The sequence below is a fragment of the Tamandua tetradactyla genome, chromosome 19 (genome assembly GCF_023851605.1).
Source record: "Tamandua tetradactyla isolate mTamTet1 chromosome 19, mTamTet1.pri, whole genome shotgun sequence".
NCBI lineage: Eukaryota > Metazoa > Chordata > Mammalia > Pilosa > Myrmecophagidae > Tamandua > Tamandua tetradactyla.
This window is the reverse complement of record NC_135345.1, coordinates 48,522,453-48,543,068: the sequence shown is the minus strand read 5'-3', so window position 1 is coordinate 48,543,068 and position 20,616 is coordinate 48,522,453. Positions and strand designations below refer to the sequence as shown.

General features: G+C 34.1%; 1 protein-coding gene across 4 annotated transcripts in view; it reads left to right on the top strand.

The window, feature by feature from the left end:
- GABRG1 (gamma-aminobutyric acid type A receptor subunit gamma1) overlaps positions 1 to 20,616 on the top strand; it is a 93,577-nt gene that overhangs the window by 38,436 nt on the left and 34,525 nt on the right. For 2 of the 4 annotated variants that reach the window (XM_077136775.1, XM_077136774.1), the window contains exon 3: positions 5,128 to 5,195. In XM_077136775.1, the coding sequence (XP_076992890.1) occupies positions 5,128 to 5,195 (68 nt within the window). Of the gene's footprint in view, positions 1 to 3,378; positions 3,569 to 3,746; positions 3,799 to 5,127; positions 5,196 to 20,616 lie in introns of those variants that run through there. The other 2 variants (XM_077136776.1, XM_077136777.1) reach the window with 2 other exon arrangements.

Here is a 20,616-nt window from a genome sequence, read left to right as displayed (position 1 = left end):
CAATTTTTTTGAGGCAATCTCTGTAGGCATTCTTTCTGTCCAAAATTTGTGTTACTATCTCTTCTCTTTGGTGGTTCTTTGAAAATCTGTATACCAATTTATTGAGGACTTCTCAATTTGATGGTGGAATTATCATTAAAGATTTTTTTTTTTTCTGCTACAGCTTCAACCACTCTATATTGAATCATTAACAACTTTTCAGGTAGATTCTATTACTTTCCAACTGATGTCAAATACATAATAATTCAGTACAATATACAATTTAATATCCATACAAATTTAAAGTTCTCCATGTCCGAGAATATATGCTAAAATGTGCCTCTAGAAAGGGAGTAGTTGGCTAAGTGTGGAAGTGAGGCATGTGTTCCCTCTTTTATACTATCTCTTTAAATCTTCTAGATTTCTGGTTTTGGGGCATGGAGGAGGCATGAGGTGGAATTTTCTGTCTCCATTTTACTAGGTGCAGATGTAACCTGTGTCTTGTTATTTCTTTTGGGGCTAACACCAGTTGGCTCTTAGTATAATTGAAGGGCAGGCATATAGATAATGATTCTCGTATAAATAGGAGAGTATGAGTAGTTTTTTTTCATAGGCATTCTATGCTGCTCACTTTCCTGATGTGGGAAATTTGAATGTTTCTCTATGTCTTCCACACCTGTTAGTTCCTTTTATTGACAGTATAGTTCTGAGTATATGCTGTTGATGAGCGACTTTCTTGAATCAAAAGACTGGTGAGATAACTCTAGTTCAGTTATGTTATTTTGGTGTTTATTGTACCCACAAGAAAATAAATTATCCTAGTCATGTAAAATTGTAGGTGAGCAGAGTTCTCAGCTGCTTTTGCTTTTTTACATACAGCTATTTCTTTCTCATTCTCTTTTCCCCTGATCAATTATAGGAATAGGAGCAGGAGCAAGTTACTTAGTCTACTGCATAGCAACTATGTCACTATAGAAATAAGAGTTGAATCTTCCATTCTTCTGTGAAGCCATTCTTAGTAATTAAAAATAATTTTGGGGTCAATGGGACTGTTTGTTTTTGCAATATCTGGGTCAATGTGATTGTGTGATTTTTCTTGTTTTCTTTTGTTTTAATGCCTATTGTAGGGCTATAAGAAAAGACTTCCTTAAAATTGACTCTCCAGGGTAAGAGATTTTAATCCTTCACAATGAATATTAATATCTGAAAATGACCAAAAAGCTATATAATTTGCCAAAGATGAGAGTAAGAGGTTCAAGAAAGCCTGGTTAAAAAAGGAAGGTGAAAATATTTTAAGAATCCATTTTAGTTTATATCTTCTTATTGATAAACCGATTGCCCACATCTAAGAGTTGTCTCTCTTCAGCTTTGTCTCAGTTGCCTGGAAACTGAAAGTTGCAACTACATTGATCTCACTGCTTCCTTGGTTTTACTATTATTAGTTTCATTCTCTTCATACTCTCTAGGTGTTATTTGAGTTGCCCTGAACCTCTGTCCTTTCTATACACTCACTACCAGCAGGAGTTTATCTACTTGCATTCTGGTGAGATACTTCAAACCAAAGAATCAGAACATAGAAAAGTGCCCCCCAGAAATAATCCATTGCCATAGCTACCTGATGTCTGTGCATCAAGAGTGTAATTTGCTATGACTGTACATGGTTTTCTCATCCATTGTTTCACTCATACAAAGAAAGAGATCTTTGCTCTCTGAATTTATTGAAGTAAACATAATTTGTGTGTGTTAGTAGATATAATTTAATGAAACTGGGACAATTCCCTTTTAATCCCACTTTTGAATTTGAACTGAAATATAATATTTGCCTTTTAGAATATAGCTAAAATACTGCAATTGAAGAAGTTTTGAATGGGCAAAATCTTAGTGCTAAGAAAGAGTATTTACAATTACCAAGAGGCCTATATTTTAAGTAATTTCACTTACAAATATTCTTCAGAGTATTGACCATTAAAAATGGTAATGAGGCATTATTAAGGTACAAAGACAAATTGCTTTGCTTTCTTCTCTCTCCTATATATTTAAAAAAAAATTTTACTGTGAAAAATAACATATATACAAAAAAGCAATAAATTTCAAAGCACACTGCAAGAATTAGTTGTAGAAAAGATTTCAGACTTTGGTATGAATTACAACTTCTCCTATAGATTTTGAAGCATGGAATCACTAATTGTGATTTAAAAATTAATTTGAACTTCTTTAGTTAATTTTTAGATTTATTTTTTCTCAAATTTGGAGGTTATAGATTAAAGGACTTGATTAAATACCAGCAGCCCAGAATTGTAAAAATGGGGATGAAATAACTCAAAAAAGACTCATAGTTTCTAAGCATATATATAAAAATTACTTATTCTTTGTCAATAACAGTGCTGGACTTATTGATGCTACTCTTCTTTAATCCTATCACAGTTGAACATGCTTTATTTCTATTGTGAAATGCTTCAGTGTCCCCAGTGGCATTGCGGCTCATACATAATTCCAGAGTTAATATTTTTCTAACAACATATTTTCTTTTTATGATTGGCTTAAATGTTAATATCAGAAACCTAGAATAACTCTTTCCTGTCTAAAGTTTTCTACATGGTAAATTTGAAAAATACATTCTGTCCTTGGACATCATTTAACTTTCAGTGGAGACAATTTGTGCAGTTCTGAGTAATGTGATGAAAAGAATAGGCATTAGTATTTTTTGATTTATCAATCGAAGTGAAAAAATCTAATTAGGAGTGTTATATTTCACTTATTTCCTTATAACTGGTTAAAATATACCTATAAGTAGAACTAATAAGCCTATTGTCTTGCTATTAATTTGCTTTCAAAAAAAGCATCCTATAAATCTAGCTATAATTAGCTTAATTATATGACATTTATTGGCTACATTTCATAGCAGGTCTGGCATAAATGGCGAATGGTCAAAGCATCTCTTTTTAGAATTCATCAGCATATGATAAACTATAAAGTCTTCTATAAATTTTCTATAAAGTCTTCGATAAATGACCTAGTTTTATTTAAGAAACTTAATTGGGCGGGCCATGGTGGCTCAGCAGGTAGAGTTCTTGTGTGCCATGCTGGAGACCCGGGTTCGATTCCTGGTGCCTGCTCATGCAATAAAAAGAAATGAAACTTAATTGTAGGTTAGCAGGTTAAACAATATTTTTAAGCATGTATAGACCCGGAGACTACAAATACAACACTATTTTCAAAAGCTCTATTTTTCTAGCCTAGAAACTATGTATACTATGTAATAAAATCTTTATTTGAAGAAGTCAAATTATGTAAATATTATTGTGTGGTTTCCTAAGTGGAGATATTTTTTTTTCTATTTGAAAGGTATAAAATTAAATATTGTTTTCAAATTACTGATTTTCATAATGCCTCAGGTTTTCCATTAAAGATTGCTATCCTGAGGTCTCTACCAAATTGGAAGTTACCAAGCATGGAAGACTCAGGCAGAACAGATACTTGGATAGACAGATACAGCTATGTATGAGAGGAAGCAGTATATCCTGCCATGTTAGTCATAATGTTTGAACTGTAAGATAACAATAAACTATACACCAGGAAAGGAAAACAGGTAAAGTTTAGAAAGAATGGAGCACATGTTACTAAAAACATGCCACTTTAGCAAACAAATTTTCAATCTAAAGCATTGTTTGTCTGCTTCATCTCATTTACTTTATCGCCATAAGATTTCTTGTGTGAGGTATGGCAAATTGTCTTCTTGGAACATTGTTATTTTCCTTCTTGCACAGCTTGTGGACCCTTTACTGTATACCCATACAAGAAAAAATATTTGCTGAATCAGTAAATGAATCTTTTTATATATTACTTGGTGGTGGTAAGGTAGTAAAGGAAACTATATGAAAATATTTTATAGAAAACAAAACTATATGAATAATTGTTATTATATACAATTTGATTCCAAGAAGTAAAAAAATACCTGACAAATGTTGAAAGCCCAAATCACAGTGAAATATGGCACTGTTGTTGACATTTGCTAATTCTATCCTTCATGAATTTTTACAAGCCTGACCTGTGCTGCACATTCTGATAGAACATAAAAGCTCCGTATATATAATTAAAAAACTAACTGAGAGGGGTGCAAGGGTAGTTCAGTGGTAGAATTCTCACCTGCCATTTGGGAGACCTGGGTTTGATTCCTGGCCCAAACACTTCCCAAAATGACAAGCAAACAAACAAATGAAAAACCGACTAAACAAAAATTTGACAAATGGTGGTGCAATAAGGGGATACTCACATGGAAAGAGGATGAAATGTGACTTCCACCATACAGCATACAAAAAAAAGAAAGAAAAAATCTAACTGGGGAAACATGAATGTTTTCTTACAAAAGATAACTGATAAGGTCTGTGGGAAGGGTTGTACAAAAGATGATTCATGAAGATTAGGTCACAAAATATTTTACACTGGGAGCAAACTAAAAACAACCTGAATGCATGTCTTTCAGGAATGTGGTTAACAAGGAGTTCTGAACAAATATTTATTAATCTCCTTTTATCAGCCAGTAGATGGTTTACATGCACTATATATCTTCTTTAATCCTCATAAGAACACTTGGGGTTCTTGTGTTTACTTGAGCCAGCTCATAACGTTTTGAAGAACCACTGATTAGTATATCATCCCAACTGTACATTCCATGATGTCAATTCAGAAGCTTGGAGTCAGCCACTTTGGGAGTATTTGCATTGTAAAAATCAGTAAAAGCCATGTATTATGCTTTTCCCCACATCCAACAGCAAGGTTGTTAAACATCTAGCAACACACCAGTGATGTATATCCATGGGAATACATACTATTTAAACTCTAATATCCATTTTGACCCTAAAATTCTGTAAATATTTTCAGAACATTGCTTCTGACAATTTTTCTTGAATTAACCTCCTTAGTTTTTGTGGATGATTTGGATATTTTTAACATTTCCAGGTTGTCTACTATTGCAAATTTTTAGTCAAAAACTTAAATTTTAGTTTAGATGGATTTGTAAGCTGAAAAGGGGCTTGTGCTTTTTTAATGGCCAGGAATACTGGTTATTAAATTTATTTCAGAACTGCAATTTATTTAAAGTTACTTCTGACTGTTTCTTTGATGATCCGTTGTGTTGGTGTTTTTCAGTGAGACCCACAGTAATTGAAACTGATGTTTATGTAAACAGCATTGGACCAGTTGATCCTATAAATATGGTGAGTAATGAATACTGAAAATAGTACCCAACATTGTTTTAGTTTGCTAATGCTGACAAAATGCAATATACTGATAATGGGTTGACTTTTACAATGGGGATTTATTAACTTACAAGTTTACAGTTCTGTGGCCATAAAAAATGTCCAAATCAAGGCATCAACAGGATGATACCTTCTTCCAGAAGAAAGACTGCTGACTATTTGGGAATCCTCTGACAAGTGGGAAAACACATGGCACATCTCCTGGTCTCACTCTTCTCTCCTGAGTTTCATTGCTGCTAGCTTTGGGCTTCAGGCTTCCCATCTGAGCTTCTGCCTATTTCTCTCTTTTAGCTTCTGTCTCTCAAAATTTCTATCTGTCCTTCTCACTAAGCTTCTCTGTGTCTTTCTTTGCATTTTTTATCCTCTTATAAAGTATTCCAATAAGGGGACTATGATCCATCCTGAATTAGGTCCATCATATCTCAACCTAAGTTAAAATCCTACTCAGAAATGATCCTACTTATAATAAGACCACAGCCACAGAATCAGATTAGCTTTAAGTACTTGATTTTTGGGAGTACATATTGCTTCAAAATACTACAGACATACAATTCTTGAAAATACACCTAAAATAATAGAATAAATATATGATTAATTTCTGATAGCTAATTCTGAGTGAGTTAACACCACATATGCAATCACCATGTATCACGTATTAGGGGATGGAAGTAGAGTATCCCCATATGGAGAACAAGTATTCTATTATTCCAATGTTCTGTTTAGTAAGAACTATGTTAAGGCATAAGACATTGTTTGACAGCATAAAACTGATCCATCAGGTGTGGGTCCCTTTGCAAAGTCCTCTTGGGGGGCTGGGGAGAAAGGAGGAAATATTCAACTTCCCCATTTGTAGAATTCCTAATATTCTCACAAGCAGTGGGGACAACCAAATCAATGGGCTGACCCCTTGATATTGTAGTTCGCCCTTATGAAACTTATTCCTGCAAAGGATAGTCTAAGCTTACTTATAATTATGCCTAAGAGTCACCCCCCCACCCCGTCCAGTAACCTGTTTTATTGCTCAGATGTGGCCATACTCTAAACCAACTTGGCAGGTGAACTCATTGCCCTACCCCCTAAGTGGGGCATGACTTTCAGGGGCATAAATCTCCCTGGCAAAGTGAGACAGAATTCTTGGGGTTCGCTGGGACCTGGCATCATGGATTTGAGGAAGCCTCCTTGACCAAAAAGGCAAAAAGAGAAATGAGAAAAAATAAAGTTTCAGTGGCTGAGAGATTTCAAACAGAGTCAAGAGGTTATCCTGGAGGTTATTCTTATGTATTATAAAGAAATCTCTCTTTAGTTTATGGTGTATTGGAGTAGCTGGAGGAAAATACCTGAAACCGTTGAGCTGTGTTCCAGTAGCCTTGATTCTTCGAGGAAATTGTATAAAGATAGAACTTTCACAATGTGACCATGTGATTAGTCACATTGTGTTTGTTTCTCCTTTTATCCAGAGTATGGACAGAGGAGTAAAAAAGTATGGATAAAAAATAAATAAATAATAGGGGGCTTATTTGGGCTAAAATGCAGAGGGACCAACCCTTCCAGAGCATCAACCAGTTCCACATCCCTATCCCATATTATTGGCAGCCCCTTCCCACATGAAAAAGTTAGAATAGGCATAGACCAAATACCCCTAAAAAGTGGGAGAAAGATCAAAGGTGATGGTGGAGTTATACAGAGAAAGTCAGGTTTAACAAATGAGAATGAGTGCTGAATCATTATATTGATATTTCTTTTAGCCTCCAGTACCTTAGAGCAGCTAGAAATAAAAACCTAAAATTGTGGAACTGTAACCCATACCAAACTCTGAAATCTGTTCTACAACTGATTGTTGTGATGTACTTTGAAATTTGTTGCTTTTATGTGTATGTTATTTAAAGAGGAGGAATATAATAGAGAATTTAACAAATGAGTATGACTGCTGAATCATTATATTGATATTTCTGTTGGTCTCTAGTGTTTTGGAACAGCTAGAAGAAAAAAACCAAAAAGTTGCAGAACTGTAACCCATACCAAACTTTAAAATCTGTTCTATAACTACTCATTAAAATGTACTTGGAAACTTATTGCTTTTGTATATTTGTTACATTTCACAATTAAAAAACTATTTAAAAATAACAATGAGGGGATAAGGAGTAAAATAAATTTGGTAGATTGAAATACTAGTAGTCAAGGAGAGGGAGGGTATGGGATGTATGAGTTCTTTTCTTTTTTTTTTTATTTCTTTTTCTGAAGTCATGCAAAATTTCTGAAACAACCATGATGATGAATACTTAACTATGTGATATTGTGAGTCATTGATTATACACCACCTATGGTCCGTATGTGTGTGAAGATTTGTCAATAGAAATATTTAAAAATAAAAGAGAAGGTCCCTGAAAACTACTGGAAAGAGATAAGCAGGAGGCTTGAGGGAAAATTAGTCAGGGAAGGAAAAAGACTAATTGGCAGAGATAGCAGCGTGTACAAAGTCTCAAAGGAATGAAGCACCCAATTAAGATTAGTGGAAACTTAAGGACTTTTTTTTAAACTTACTTATTGTATCATATAACATATATAATAAAGCAAAGAAAGAGAAAAGCAATAGTTTTCAAAGCACTCTTCAACAAGTGGTTACAGGACAGATTCCAGAGTTTGTCATGGACTACCATACCATCATCTCAGATTGTTCCTTGTAGCTGCTCCAGAATTTAAGAAGCTAGAAGGTGTAAATATTTTTTTTATCATCACAATTGACTGTTTTTTCTTTTGCGTGAAAGATAATATGTACAAAAAAGCAATAAATTTCAAAGCACAACACCACAATTAGTTGTAGAACATATTTCAGAGTTTGGCATCAGTTACAATTCCACAATTTTAGGTTTTTTACTTCTAGTTCTAAGATACTGGAGACTGAAAGAGATATCAATTTAATTATTCAGCAATCATTCATTTGTTAAATCCTGTCTTCTTTGTATAACTCCACCATTAACTTTGATCTTTCTGTCCCTCTCTTTGGAGGTGTTTGGGCTATGGCCATTCTTACTCTTTCATGTTGGAAGGGTCTGTAAATAATAGGGGCTAGGGAGATGGAACTATCTGATGTTCTAGAGAGGCTGGGCCCGCTAGGTCCAGAGGCTCATTTCGAGCTTGTACATCTCTGGAAAGTTACTCTACTGCCTGGAGACCTTGTGGAATTGTATATACTGCCCTCGGTGTTCTTTAGGATTGGCTGGAATGGTCCTGGTTGGGGGTTGGCAGGTTATGATCGGTAGCAAGGTCCTATAATAGCAACCTCCAGAATAGCCTCTAGACTCTATTTGAACTCTCTCTGTCGCTAATACTTTATTTGTTACACTTTTCCCCCTTTTTGTCAAAATGGTATTGTTGATCCCACGGTGCCGGGGCTGGACTCATCCCTGGGAGTCAAGTCCCATGCCACCAGGGAGACTTTCATCCCTTGATGTCATTTCCCATGTACGGGGGAAGGCAATGGTTTCATTTTCAGAGTTGGGCTTAGAGAGAGTGAGGCCACATCTGAGCAACAAAAGAGGTCCTCCAGAGCCACTCTTAGGCATACCTATAGGTGGGCTAAGCTTCCCTACCTATATAAGCTTCAGAAGAGTAAGCCTCAAGATCGAGGGCATGGCCTAATGATTTGGGTGTCCCTAAAGGTTGATACCATATCAGGAGATTCCCTGATGGTAAAGTTTAATAGTTCCATACTTTTTCTCTCATCCTTCAAGAGACTGTGCCAATACTTTTTGATTTTCTGCTTAATATACTCTGAATGTATCTAGGCATTATATCAAGCTATATAGGATTAAAGGACCTTTTTCTTATTCTGGGTTCCCTGTATCTCAATTGTTCAAATGAGCTTTCCAGATAGGTTGAGTTAGATTATGTGCTACAGAAAATTTAGATTCCAGACCAAACAGACCTTTCTTCCTTTGGTCTCAAAGTGGTTCTAAAATATAGACAATGTCTTTGTTACCCCTGTGTTCTGAATTACTTTAACCCCAACCTGATTGGCTTCATTCTTATCTCCAAATATCAGGTTAAATATGTGTATATATATATGTGTGTGTGTGTGTGTGTGTGTGTGTGTGTGTGTGTTATATATATAACATCTTCTCAAAATTCAGAAATAATAATTACCACTCCAGACTAAATGTGTCTGCTATAAAAGCTTACTTACTTACTCTAGGTTGCTGTTTTCTTACAAGCAGTTTTTAAAGGAGCGTGTGCCATTGCTGTTCTTTTGTTTCTGGCTTATTTTGCCTCACCAAATGTCCTACATGTTCATTCATGTCATTGCATGCCTCACGACTTTGTTCCTTTTTGTGGCAGAACATCATTCGATCACATGTATGTGCTATTCTTCATGATCTACTTCTCGATCAGTGCATCCTTCACCCACCTATCAGGCATCATGTATAGTGCCCAAAGTCCACAGTCCACCTACACTCTCAATTTTGGATAATTTCATTGCTCCTAAGAGAAAGAAAACCCATAAACACATCCTCATCAAATAAGAAATCTAAACTTCCCCTCAACTCTTGTCCCTCACCCCATTATTTACCACTGCTGTTGCTGTGGTAATGCTGTTTTCCTCTTAAACATAGCCCATAGCATGCAATGGCAGTTTTCCCCCTGCACCCTGGACTTAAACATTCTTTGTACATGAATCGTACCTTTGAAGTAGTTCCTGCAAGAAATAATTTATATTTCTGGTGTTAATCAGTGTGGCACATAGGTCTGTAGAATACCTTTCAATCTTGTTCATTCTCCATATGTAATATTACTTATAGATCCAGTAGAGAATGGAATTCATGTCTGTCTATTCCTTTGCATTGGTGTTCAACCTCATTAGCTAACTGTTCACCCATCTCTAGTTTTTATGTATCTCTAAATTCCATATATTCTGTATTATAAGCCTCTGTTTTTACCTTTACCATGGTCATAAGAGTGGACTCATACAGTATCTATCCTTTTGTGTTTCTCTTATTTCACTCAATATTGTGCCCTCAAGGCTCACCCATCTTGTCATGTGCTTCAAGGCATCATTTCATCTTATTGCTGCATAATATTCCATCATATATATGTACCACATTTTGTTAATCCACTCATCTGTTGATGAGCATTTGGTTTGTTTCCATCTTTTGGTGATTGTGAATAATTTTGCTATGAACATCGGTGTGTAAATGTCTTTTTGTGTCATTGCTTTTAGCTTTCCTGGGCATGTACCAAGTAGTGCTATTGCTGGGTCATAGGGCAACACGATATTTGGTTTCCTAAGGAACTGCCAAACTCTCTTCTGTAGTGGCTGCACCATTAAACATTCCCACCAGCAATGCATAAGTGTCCCAATTTCTCCACATCCTCTCCAACATTTATAGTTTCCTGTTTGTTTAATAGCAACCCTTCTTATAGGTGTGAGGTGGTATCTCATTGTAGTCTTGATCTGCATTTCTCTTATAGCTAATGAAAGTGAACATTTCTTCATGTGCTTTTGAGCCACCTATATTTGCTCTTCAGAAAAATGTCTATCATATCTTTAGCCCATTTTATAATTGGATTGTTTGTTATTTTGTTGTTGAATTGTATGATTTTTTTTTGTTTATACAGGATATCACAGCTCTGTTCAATATGTGATTTCCAAATACAGAATTTATTGCTACTAGAATATAAGCTGTAAGGTAGGAATTAAGGCCAAAAGGACATTTAAGAGCTTTATTGGATGGTCTTGTTACATATAATAGGGAGGTTGCGTTCTATCCTCTTGGATTAGAAAAGTGACTGGAAAAATTAATTGGGGAGTATCCATAGACAAATTTATCTTCTCCATAAATCACTCTTAAGGCCATATTGAAGATGGATGTGAGATGCCAAATCCAGCATTAGAGAGACAAGTTGAAACGTTTTTGCCTTAATCTGAGCAATAGATCTTGAGAGCTTTACCTAGTACAGGAGAAGACAATAGAACATTTACAAAATATTAGGTGAATTTCTCATATTTTGTGATTTACTTGTTATGAATAGGCTAACTTCACGTTCCCTAACTATTTGAGTTAAGGAACATACAAGGATGTATTAGAATATAATGGAGCACACAGGGGGAGCTGTCAAGCAGTGATTTGGGAAAAAAAAATCATTGTTAAGGGAAGAAATTAATACTGGCTATAGACATAGATTTGATGAAAATGTTGATAAGCAACATATAATATAGTTTATAATAGCAAGAGTACATGAGATGACCTAAGGGTGGAACAGGATCAAACAAGCATCTGTGATCCAGGTGGTATAACAGAATCAATGTGCCTAAGGTACTGAGAGAAAAAAGAGAAATACACGAAAGTGTCATAATCAGGAACAAACAGAGGGGAAGGAGAAGGAATAAGAAAAATGGTATTTCGTAATCTGATGGATTAACAAGGATGAAGAAGAACAGACTAACCATAAATTTCAAATGTATTTGAGAAGTCTGATAATTAAATACATTAAATTGGGTCTATTAACTTTAGCAATTAAGTTAATGCTGGTTTCTCTCAGCTAGATGAATGTCAATGGAATAACAAAGATAAGAAATAGCTAATAGCTCAATTTTACTTCCCTCTTCATCTTTATAATTGGTCCTATATCTAAACTTCTGGCCATAGAGCCCTGGCGAGACATAAGGGTTCTGCAGGGATAGTCATGTGCTCTATTGATCTTAGGGGAGTGGGGAGATGGTAGGAGTGTGGATTTAATTTTACTAAACTATTTTTTTTGAGAAATTTCACTCGGAGAATGAGATAAGAGAATGCAAGTGGAGAGGGTAGGCAGAGAGAATAAGAGCTGTAAGGCTGGGATACATAGAATCTAAGAAATTCTCAAGTATGGTCATTCAGGATAGAAAGAAATGATAAGGTTTGGTATGATAAACTATACTTTATCTTTTCTATGTAGGATAAATAACCTTGCCTTACTCTTTGAAGACCATAATTAACACAATCAATTCAACTGACATAAATAATCAAAAATAAAATCTAAATGTTTGGTTCCAAATCCCAATAATCCATTTTTGCAAGTCAAATGGGTAGGACCCATTCAATCTACTCAATACTCTGCTTTATTTGTCTTCTTTGCTTTTGTCTTCTACAGATAATTCCCTAATACCTTACTGATTTTTCTCCCTCCGCTCATTTGTTCAAAGTAACCATAGCTGAACCTTCTCTTTCTAAATGTTTTAGCTTCTTTATGCCTGGTGAGCCATCATGATATGCTTAAGAATGTCCTGTGTTTGCTTATTTCTATAATGTTATAGCCATACTCAGATTATAATTTTTCTCTTTTCTCTTACTTGATACGATGCTCATAAGATTGTCTTTGATTTTCGCAGCATTTTGGCCATACCAGAACTGTTATCTTTGTTACCTTAATGCAAATGAATATGAGATGATTTTGGACAAATTAAATTCGCGAAGCTGGTGGTGTGGCCTGGTGGACTAGCCTAGAGTTCCTCTGAAATTGTAGGCTAATGCTCAGGGCTAAGTCAGGGCTGGTGCCAGATATTTAACAGGAATTAGCTAAACCTCTCTGAGAAGGGAAAAACTATATTAAAGTACAGAGAGAATAAATAAATGACTGAATATCAGATTATAAGGAACACGTCCATTCAAGGACTTCAAAGATGAAGGTGAGGTAATAAAAGAGAAAGCAAGTTGACAAGAAAATAAAGAAAAAGCAATGCCACAGAAACCAAAAAAAGACATAGCTTCAAGGGGTGGTTTTTGTTGTCCTCATTGTGATTGTTGCTTTGGTTTTTAGTATTAGCTCTGCCAAAAACTAATTCCCATCCAACTAGTTGAATTTGTGAAGTTAAAACATTCTGCATATGTGTGTGTATAAAGTTAATATTATGAAGTCATGAGATTTCGTAAAGTAATACATTATCAAAATGTTAATTTTCTCTTCTTCAGAAGGCTTTTGTAGTGTTTAGTCTCTAATCAAAGTGTAAAGAAGAAAAGCCTGTTTTAGTGTATGTAAATGTCTATGTTTTACTGAATTGTGTATTTTTTGGTTTGGTTGTTTGTTTTCAGTTTGCATAAATTTGTTAAAGAAAAATGTGGCCATGAAAATAAAGAGAAGTAGGTTTCAAGGCTGTTTTATTATTCCAGAAACACTTTGACAGGAATGGCTATTGAGAGGTTTCCAAAATTATCTTCCTTTATAAAAAGATTAACGGTGCTAAACATTTAGTTTGTCCATTGGGCAAATTACACACTTGCAGTCTTGGATGGTTATAGTAAAAAAAAAACAAAAAAAAAACAAAAAAAAAACAACTAACTTAATGAGATTGCTATTGAAACTGTATTACTAAAGCACATACAGAAATAAATAGGAATAGTAAATAAAGGAAAACACTGTCATAGTAGGTATAAATAAGGAACAGCTCATATAGAAACCTATTTTAATTAAACAGTGCAGGAAAATTAGAATTCAGTTTTCATAAAATGGACAAAATTGCTTTGTATGTGAGTGCAATCAATCAAGCAAACTTGAGTATAATTAAGATTGCAAGCAGTGTGGTTGGATTTATTCCTCTTTTAACTACTCACATAATTTAAGTTACTGGTAAGGAACAACTAAAATTTTGGTTAACTATTTTAGTTTTTAAAACATTAATGAAAATTTGGTTTGCTACAAAAACATTGTTTCTTTTCAAGCTTGGTTACATAATGTAGTATCTTTGCTTATGATTGATAATATCAAAACATTATTCTAAAACAGGATATACTTTTCTTTCTTTTTTTTTTCCAGGGTTAAATTAATGGTTTCACTCTTGGTATGACAATTGAAAATAGGTTATATGTTCAACCTTGTTCATATCCCATACAAGGTCTTTGATGGTGAATGAATAAATCAGATGATAAATAGTTTGTTGTTATGGTTTCTATGAGATTTCACAGTCAAAATGGATGAAAGATGCATTAATGAAGAATGAAAAAAACATTAATTTGGAGAGAGGCTATATGATTTTCTATATACTCTGATTAAAACCATCTTAAACCTAGAGCAGGCAATGGTGATGTAGTGGCAAAGTTCTCGCCTGCCATGCCAGAGACCTGGTTCGATTCCCAGTACCTGCCCATGCCACCCCCGCAAAAAGAAAAAGCTCTCTTAAATCTAAATACAACAAAAGTACACAATCAGAAATGAGGAAACAAAACGCTAATAATGGTGAATTCGACTGGAATTGAAAATTTTTAACTCTATTTTTTAGGCTTGGAAAGTTGTATGTATTTTCCCCTTTTGGGAAGAAATGTGTATTCAAATGTCTCATGATACTAAAAGAATAGCAGCTTAACACTCTATATCCATTTACAGCACTGTAGCAATTCTTAAAATCAAGTCAAGATCAATGTGAGATCAAGAGAGTCAAGATGATATTATGGGTGGTCTAACAGTAGGCTAAGGTGCAATGTTGGTAAGCACAAAAATAGACTAAAAATTCCAGATCTAATTTGGATATGGGTTTACTTACAAGAACTGGTGTACCTTTGTATAGACAAATATTAAAGAGATCTGCCACTTGGGGACTTTGAAAGTGGGAGACAAAAGAGACATAACTTACAGAAATTGCTAAAAACTAAAATTCTAGTTCATATCTGGGGAAGTTAATTTATACATTGTGATGGCAAGAATGATATGTCACACGCCCTAACATACGGTTCTGGAAACTGGATGGATTCTTCCTGCTTGAATTGGGATTGGTCTTCATAGTAGAGACAGGGCTGAGCTACAATGGCACCAGTTATGAGGAGGAGAACTGAGAAAGGAGCTGGGAAATCAGCCGGATGATCCTCCAAAATAGTGACCTACAGGTGCTGATTGCAAGGGGACGGTCAGTACACACATAGAGTTAAGTAAATTTAGTGAAAGTGAGGATGCTTTCTTTCTGGCTGGTTTAAAATACCACTTTTCAGAGTCTTAACAGAGAAGGAAAATCATTCCTTACAAAAGAAACAACAACAACAACTCATAAAATAAAAGTATATGTCAAACTACAAAGTCATAAATGTTGTTCGTTATTGACTAAAAATAAAGAATTTTATCAGCAATCAAATTTTGTTCTGCTCTTTTAAGTAAAATAGTCAAATATCAAATCTATAGTTTATGTGTGTGTATGTGTGCCTTGGTGTGTGTTTATGTGTGCAGTTGAATAATCTGTTTGAAAGTGGCGAGAAGCGATTTTTTTCTTTTGATAATAAAATATCAGGTACAACTTGATGTAACATTGAGAAGGCTAGTGTCATAGAAAAGTTTTTCTCCATGATCTTTTCCCTTGCAGAGAATACATTCTCCAACATGATTTGTGCAATTGGTTGGAATGCGCAATAGGTTAATCTCTCTCTTCTCCCCTCCATTTTTTTTTTGGATCTAAGGAGACAAAATCTTTGGCATAGCTTCTACATATCAAAGAAATCCTGTTTAATCCTTTCACTATTTTAACACAAAACAAGCACTCTTTTCCAGGTTACTTAAGATGAGGATTTGTGAAAGCGCCAAAGCATGGAAACAGGATATTTTTCCTATCTAGATGACTGAGGTGGATATGCTAATGGTGGAAGGAAAAGGGTTTTTAGTCTTCTTTGATAAGATGAATTGAAGTTCGCAAAGAAATGTATTTATACTTGAAATTTTTAAGTTTATTTTGTTGGTTTGTACAATATTATAAAGCTCTTTTGTCATCATAGTTTTGCTTCCTTACTTCTGCATATTATGTTAACTACACACACACATAAATGTTTTATATATATATATATATATATATATATATATATAAGTCCTAGTTTAGTTACATTTTTGTGTCCTTTAGATATATAAAGTTATACAATGAATCACTACAGCTTAGAAGTTCTCATAGCAGGCTTGGTTTGAAGGGGTAAGTTCTGGCAACTGCCAAAGCCTGTTGTGGAGGGCATAGGTAGTTTGTTTCAGCTCATGACTTTCATGGGTGTGGTATTGCACACTCTAAAATATTTTTCCTCAGGTCCCATATTAAAAAATACAAAGCTTTCAGTTTCATTTTGATACAAAATTAGCAGTTATACAATTAAAAGTTTTCAGTGAATGAGTTATTTTAATCTCTATGCTTTTTTTTTATCTAATATGTTCATTTCCCCCATAAATATGAAGTTAAGGCTCATTAGGAATCTTCAAAATTCATCAAAAGAGTTTTATTTCTTGAAGTAAACACAAGCATTTTATTTTTAGTTTTTGGTTTTACTTGTTTACCTTAAATTTATTTGCTACCTATATTGTAACAATTGTTGCAATGTTTAATAAATAGAAAACATATGTAGATATGTCCTCTTTATCTCAGAAAAGTATCAAATCTATTGGGAAAGATGGCCAAAAATAATACAGATGATATCAAGACAGGAGGGGAAATGAAAGGGAAAATGCTGTGTATGAGCCCACATGTATTTTAAGTTGCAAAAAGTGACCCTTGGGCTATTTTCTTTCCTAAAAACATATTTTATGAAAATAGTAATATTTCCTTATTATGAGTAGAAAAAATTAGAAATTTCACTTTGGCAAAAGAAGGAAAATTAAATTATTCTAGAATGTCATTGCCCAGTGGTTACAATTTTTATTATCATTTTAACAAACTTATTTTTTATAAATAGTTTTACTGGATGATATAATCACTTATGTATTATTTTATAACATTCTGCCTTTGCCATTCATTAAATCATGACTATCATTATACTTACATTTTTATAAAACATCGTTAAATGCTGCATATTATTAAGGGGTTTATTCATGGCATAATAGATTTAATATTCTATTGTCTAATATTTGGGCTGTTTCCAATTTGTTGATTTAAGGGTAATATAATTAAAATTTTCTTAGCCCCCCCCCCCATATTTATTGCTTTAGGATATGTGCACACATACTTCTGTGGCTTCTTATGTATTTTGGTCAGCTTTTGGAGGGGTCTTTTTTCAATCCTATTCTGATGATATGCTTCAAGGTACACGGTCCTAGTTTAGTTACATTTTTGTGTCCTTTAGATATATAAAGTTATACAATGAACCACTACAGCTTAGAAGTTCTCATAGCAGGCTTGGTTTGAGAGGGTAAGTTCTGGCAACTGCCAAAGCCCGTGTGTGGAGGGCATAGGTAGTTTGTTTCAGCTCATGACTTTCATGAGTGTGGTTAAAATCAGATTTTAGCTTTATGCTCAACTTAATTGCTCCAAGGCCCAATTTCATTTATTGAATGTTATAGCAGATTCTAACACCCTCGTGATTCATCATTTGCACCACTTGTTTAACATTGAACTATTTAAAGATATTGTATCTTCCAAGGGCTTTCAAATCTGAATTCAAAGTTACTAGGCAGCTGCTTTGATTATTTTATTTCTTAAAATAAAATGTATCCATAGGAAAAGAGTGACAAGTGTTAACCCTGGCTAATAACACAAAAACACAGGAAAACCATGAAGGAAGAAGAAAAAACGGTTTAGCACATAGTGGTACTAAATCAGAGCCTATGACAAATTCAGGGTGTTAATTTTTGCCATTTTAGAAGATTACTTTCTAAAATTGTGTAGAGGTACATGTATTAGTTGAATGCTTTAAAACAAAATTCTCTTAAATACACATACATGTGCACGCATACATATATTCTTATATAGGGTTTACTATCTAGAGCTAGTATTTAGAAAGATGACAGCCTAGAAGGCTCAATTTGGTGAGTACGAGGTAAATCTTCTATCTAGAAATATTAATCACAGAATTCATTAAAATATTCTAAAATTCTGCCATTAAATATCAATTACTTTAAATAAATTGGGCTTTTATTCTCTCTTTCTTCTTTCATTACCCCTACCTCTCTAACCTTCCTTCTTTCCTCCCTTTGCCTGTCTTTCTGCTCTCTTTCCTCTATCTTTATTTTGTTGCCTGCCTCGCTGCCATCTTTTTGCTTGCTCGCTCTCTCTCTCTCTCTCTCTCTTTTCTTTTTCTTTTCCTCCCTCCCTCCCTCTCTCTCTTCCTTCCTTCATTCCTGCTTTCCTTCCTTTCTTCCTTTCTTTCTCTCTCACTTTCTTTCAGAAGTCTATTGTATGTAAATACTTGAGGAAAAGATAGACTCTTAAGCCAAAGTTTTTCCTACTGCATCTTCCCAAACTATGCATTATAAAAAAAAATTGAAAATTTTTCTTCAAAGAAAAAAAAATCTAAATTCTCAGGCATCAATCCAGGAAATTTTGTTTCTTGCAATCATCGACAGGGTCTGGGACTCAGAACTTTGAAAAAGCTCTTTAGGCGATCTCAATCAACCAGTTTTAGAGTCATTTATTTAAGCCACTATCAATTATAAATTCAAAAGGAATTAGGTGGGATTAAATAGGAGTAGCACAGATACCTACAGGTTGGAAGTAAGAATTTGTATGAGTAAGGGTGATTGGGAGACAGCAAGTTCATTTTAGCCTTTGTTCCTGTTTATGCATAGAACGTTTTTAAAAATTACTTTCTAGCATTTGCATAACTTGCTCATTATCTGTAGAGCTGTAAAGGTCATAGTGATGATCTTACCTTGTTCCCACCCTTTTTCAATGACAAAATTTAAGTGACTTGGTCAACATCATATCCTATTCAGTGACAGAATTCACAGTATGACCTGATTTCCTGACTCCATCCAACCAGACTTCTTTATACTGCACCATGACTTTGCACTACAGCACAGTCTATGTATTCAGTATCTGTGTCCTTGATTATCTGAAAGATATTTTAAAATTGGATATATAGTTAAAAGACAATTTCCTATGCCCTTATTTCAACGTGTCACTTTTACATTTTTCAGTGCAAAGACTTTAAATAACTCTCACAAGTTTTAGGCCTTAAATTCACAATAGATTTCAATGAACGTGAATTGCTCTGCCGTATAAATAAACTAACAGAGAGATAAATTTACTTTTGAAAGATAATTTTTGCGACAATAAAATTGTGCAAATTGTATGGTAAGCTTTGCATTTTTGGTAAGAGCACTCAGCTTTGTGCTATTGCACAATAGGATCCAAACTACTGAAATAAATGGAAGCAAGTGCTTCCAACAACAGTGCAAACAATGGCTCCTAGCAGCATGCTGACAATGTTGGAGAGCTCTTCATAGAATAAGGATAGTGGTAAGAATTTTATAAAGAGGTACTAATATAAGTAATTAAAAATATGAGTTTTGTAGTCTCTTTCTAAATATGGCATCTCCAAATATAATGTTCTGTAATGCTTAGCCTGATTTAGACAACGAGAAATGTCTTTTTAATCAGATGCAGAAAAACTTTCCTATTCAAATCAATCAATAAATTTTGCACAAGTGGATTGGAAAGTTTATTGTCTATTAGTGCTTACATATGTTTAAACTGTGTGGGCCCATTAAAATTTGTTGCTGTCAAAAACATGCTAAAGACTTCTCTGAAATGCTTTTTATTCAGGTATGTTTCCTAAAAATGATGTTTCCTAAAAATGACACAAATGTCATTGAACCAAAATATCTGATGAGATAAAGGCAAATATGAAATAAATGATCAAAACTGATAATTGTGAAAATATGAATTCCATTTCCTCTGGTTTACAAATTTGCATCTCACAAAGATAACCCATGGGATAGTGAAATGTTTAAAATTAAAGCATTTGTAATCAGAATTCACTGCATGTAGTATGAACCTGGGAGATTACTTCCTTGGGTCTTAATTAGAATGGGTAAATCCAGGAGAGGAGGAGAAGACAAGAGTTTGAAAACTCAAAAATATTCATTGAGCAAAAAACATTTCTTTGGAATCTAGACAGTATATGAGAATTCTGTGAAGGAAATTGCATTTAATTTCTTCTTCTTAAATGAAAGGGAGCTAAATGTATATTTGAATAAATTAAAGGTTTATGGAAACTTCTATTCTAATGAAAGGAATGGCCTCAGTATAAATTTCATTATCGGTTTTGAAAGTGTTTCTAAAATTATTTCATGTAGCATACTAAAACTCTTGACTTAAACTGATTTCTAGAAATGACTATTGTTTTACTTGATTGTTGGGTTTTAAATAAAAAACACACTAACTGTATCTATAATCTATCAAATATTAGTATTTTATTCAGAACAACTATTTCATGACAATGTTGCATTCAGCAGTAGGATTAAAATAGGTTTTATGATGAATACATTTATATTATGCTTAGTTTAATGGCTCATTGCATGTACTATACTAATATCCTGACCTTATGGTTTTCTATCTTTTCCCTGAAGTCCTCTTAATAGCTCTTATTTCTTCACTGCAAATTACTTCCTTCAGGATGTCATGCTGTTTATTTACATGTTCTCCGTCTAGATAGTAATTCTTTCTCTCATGTTT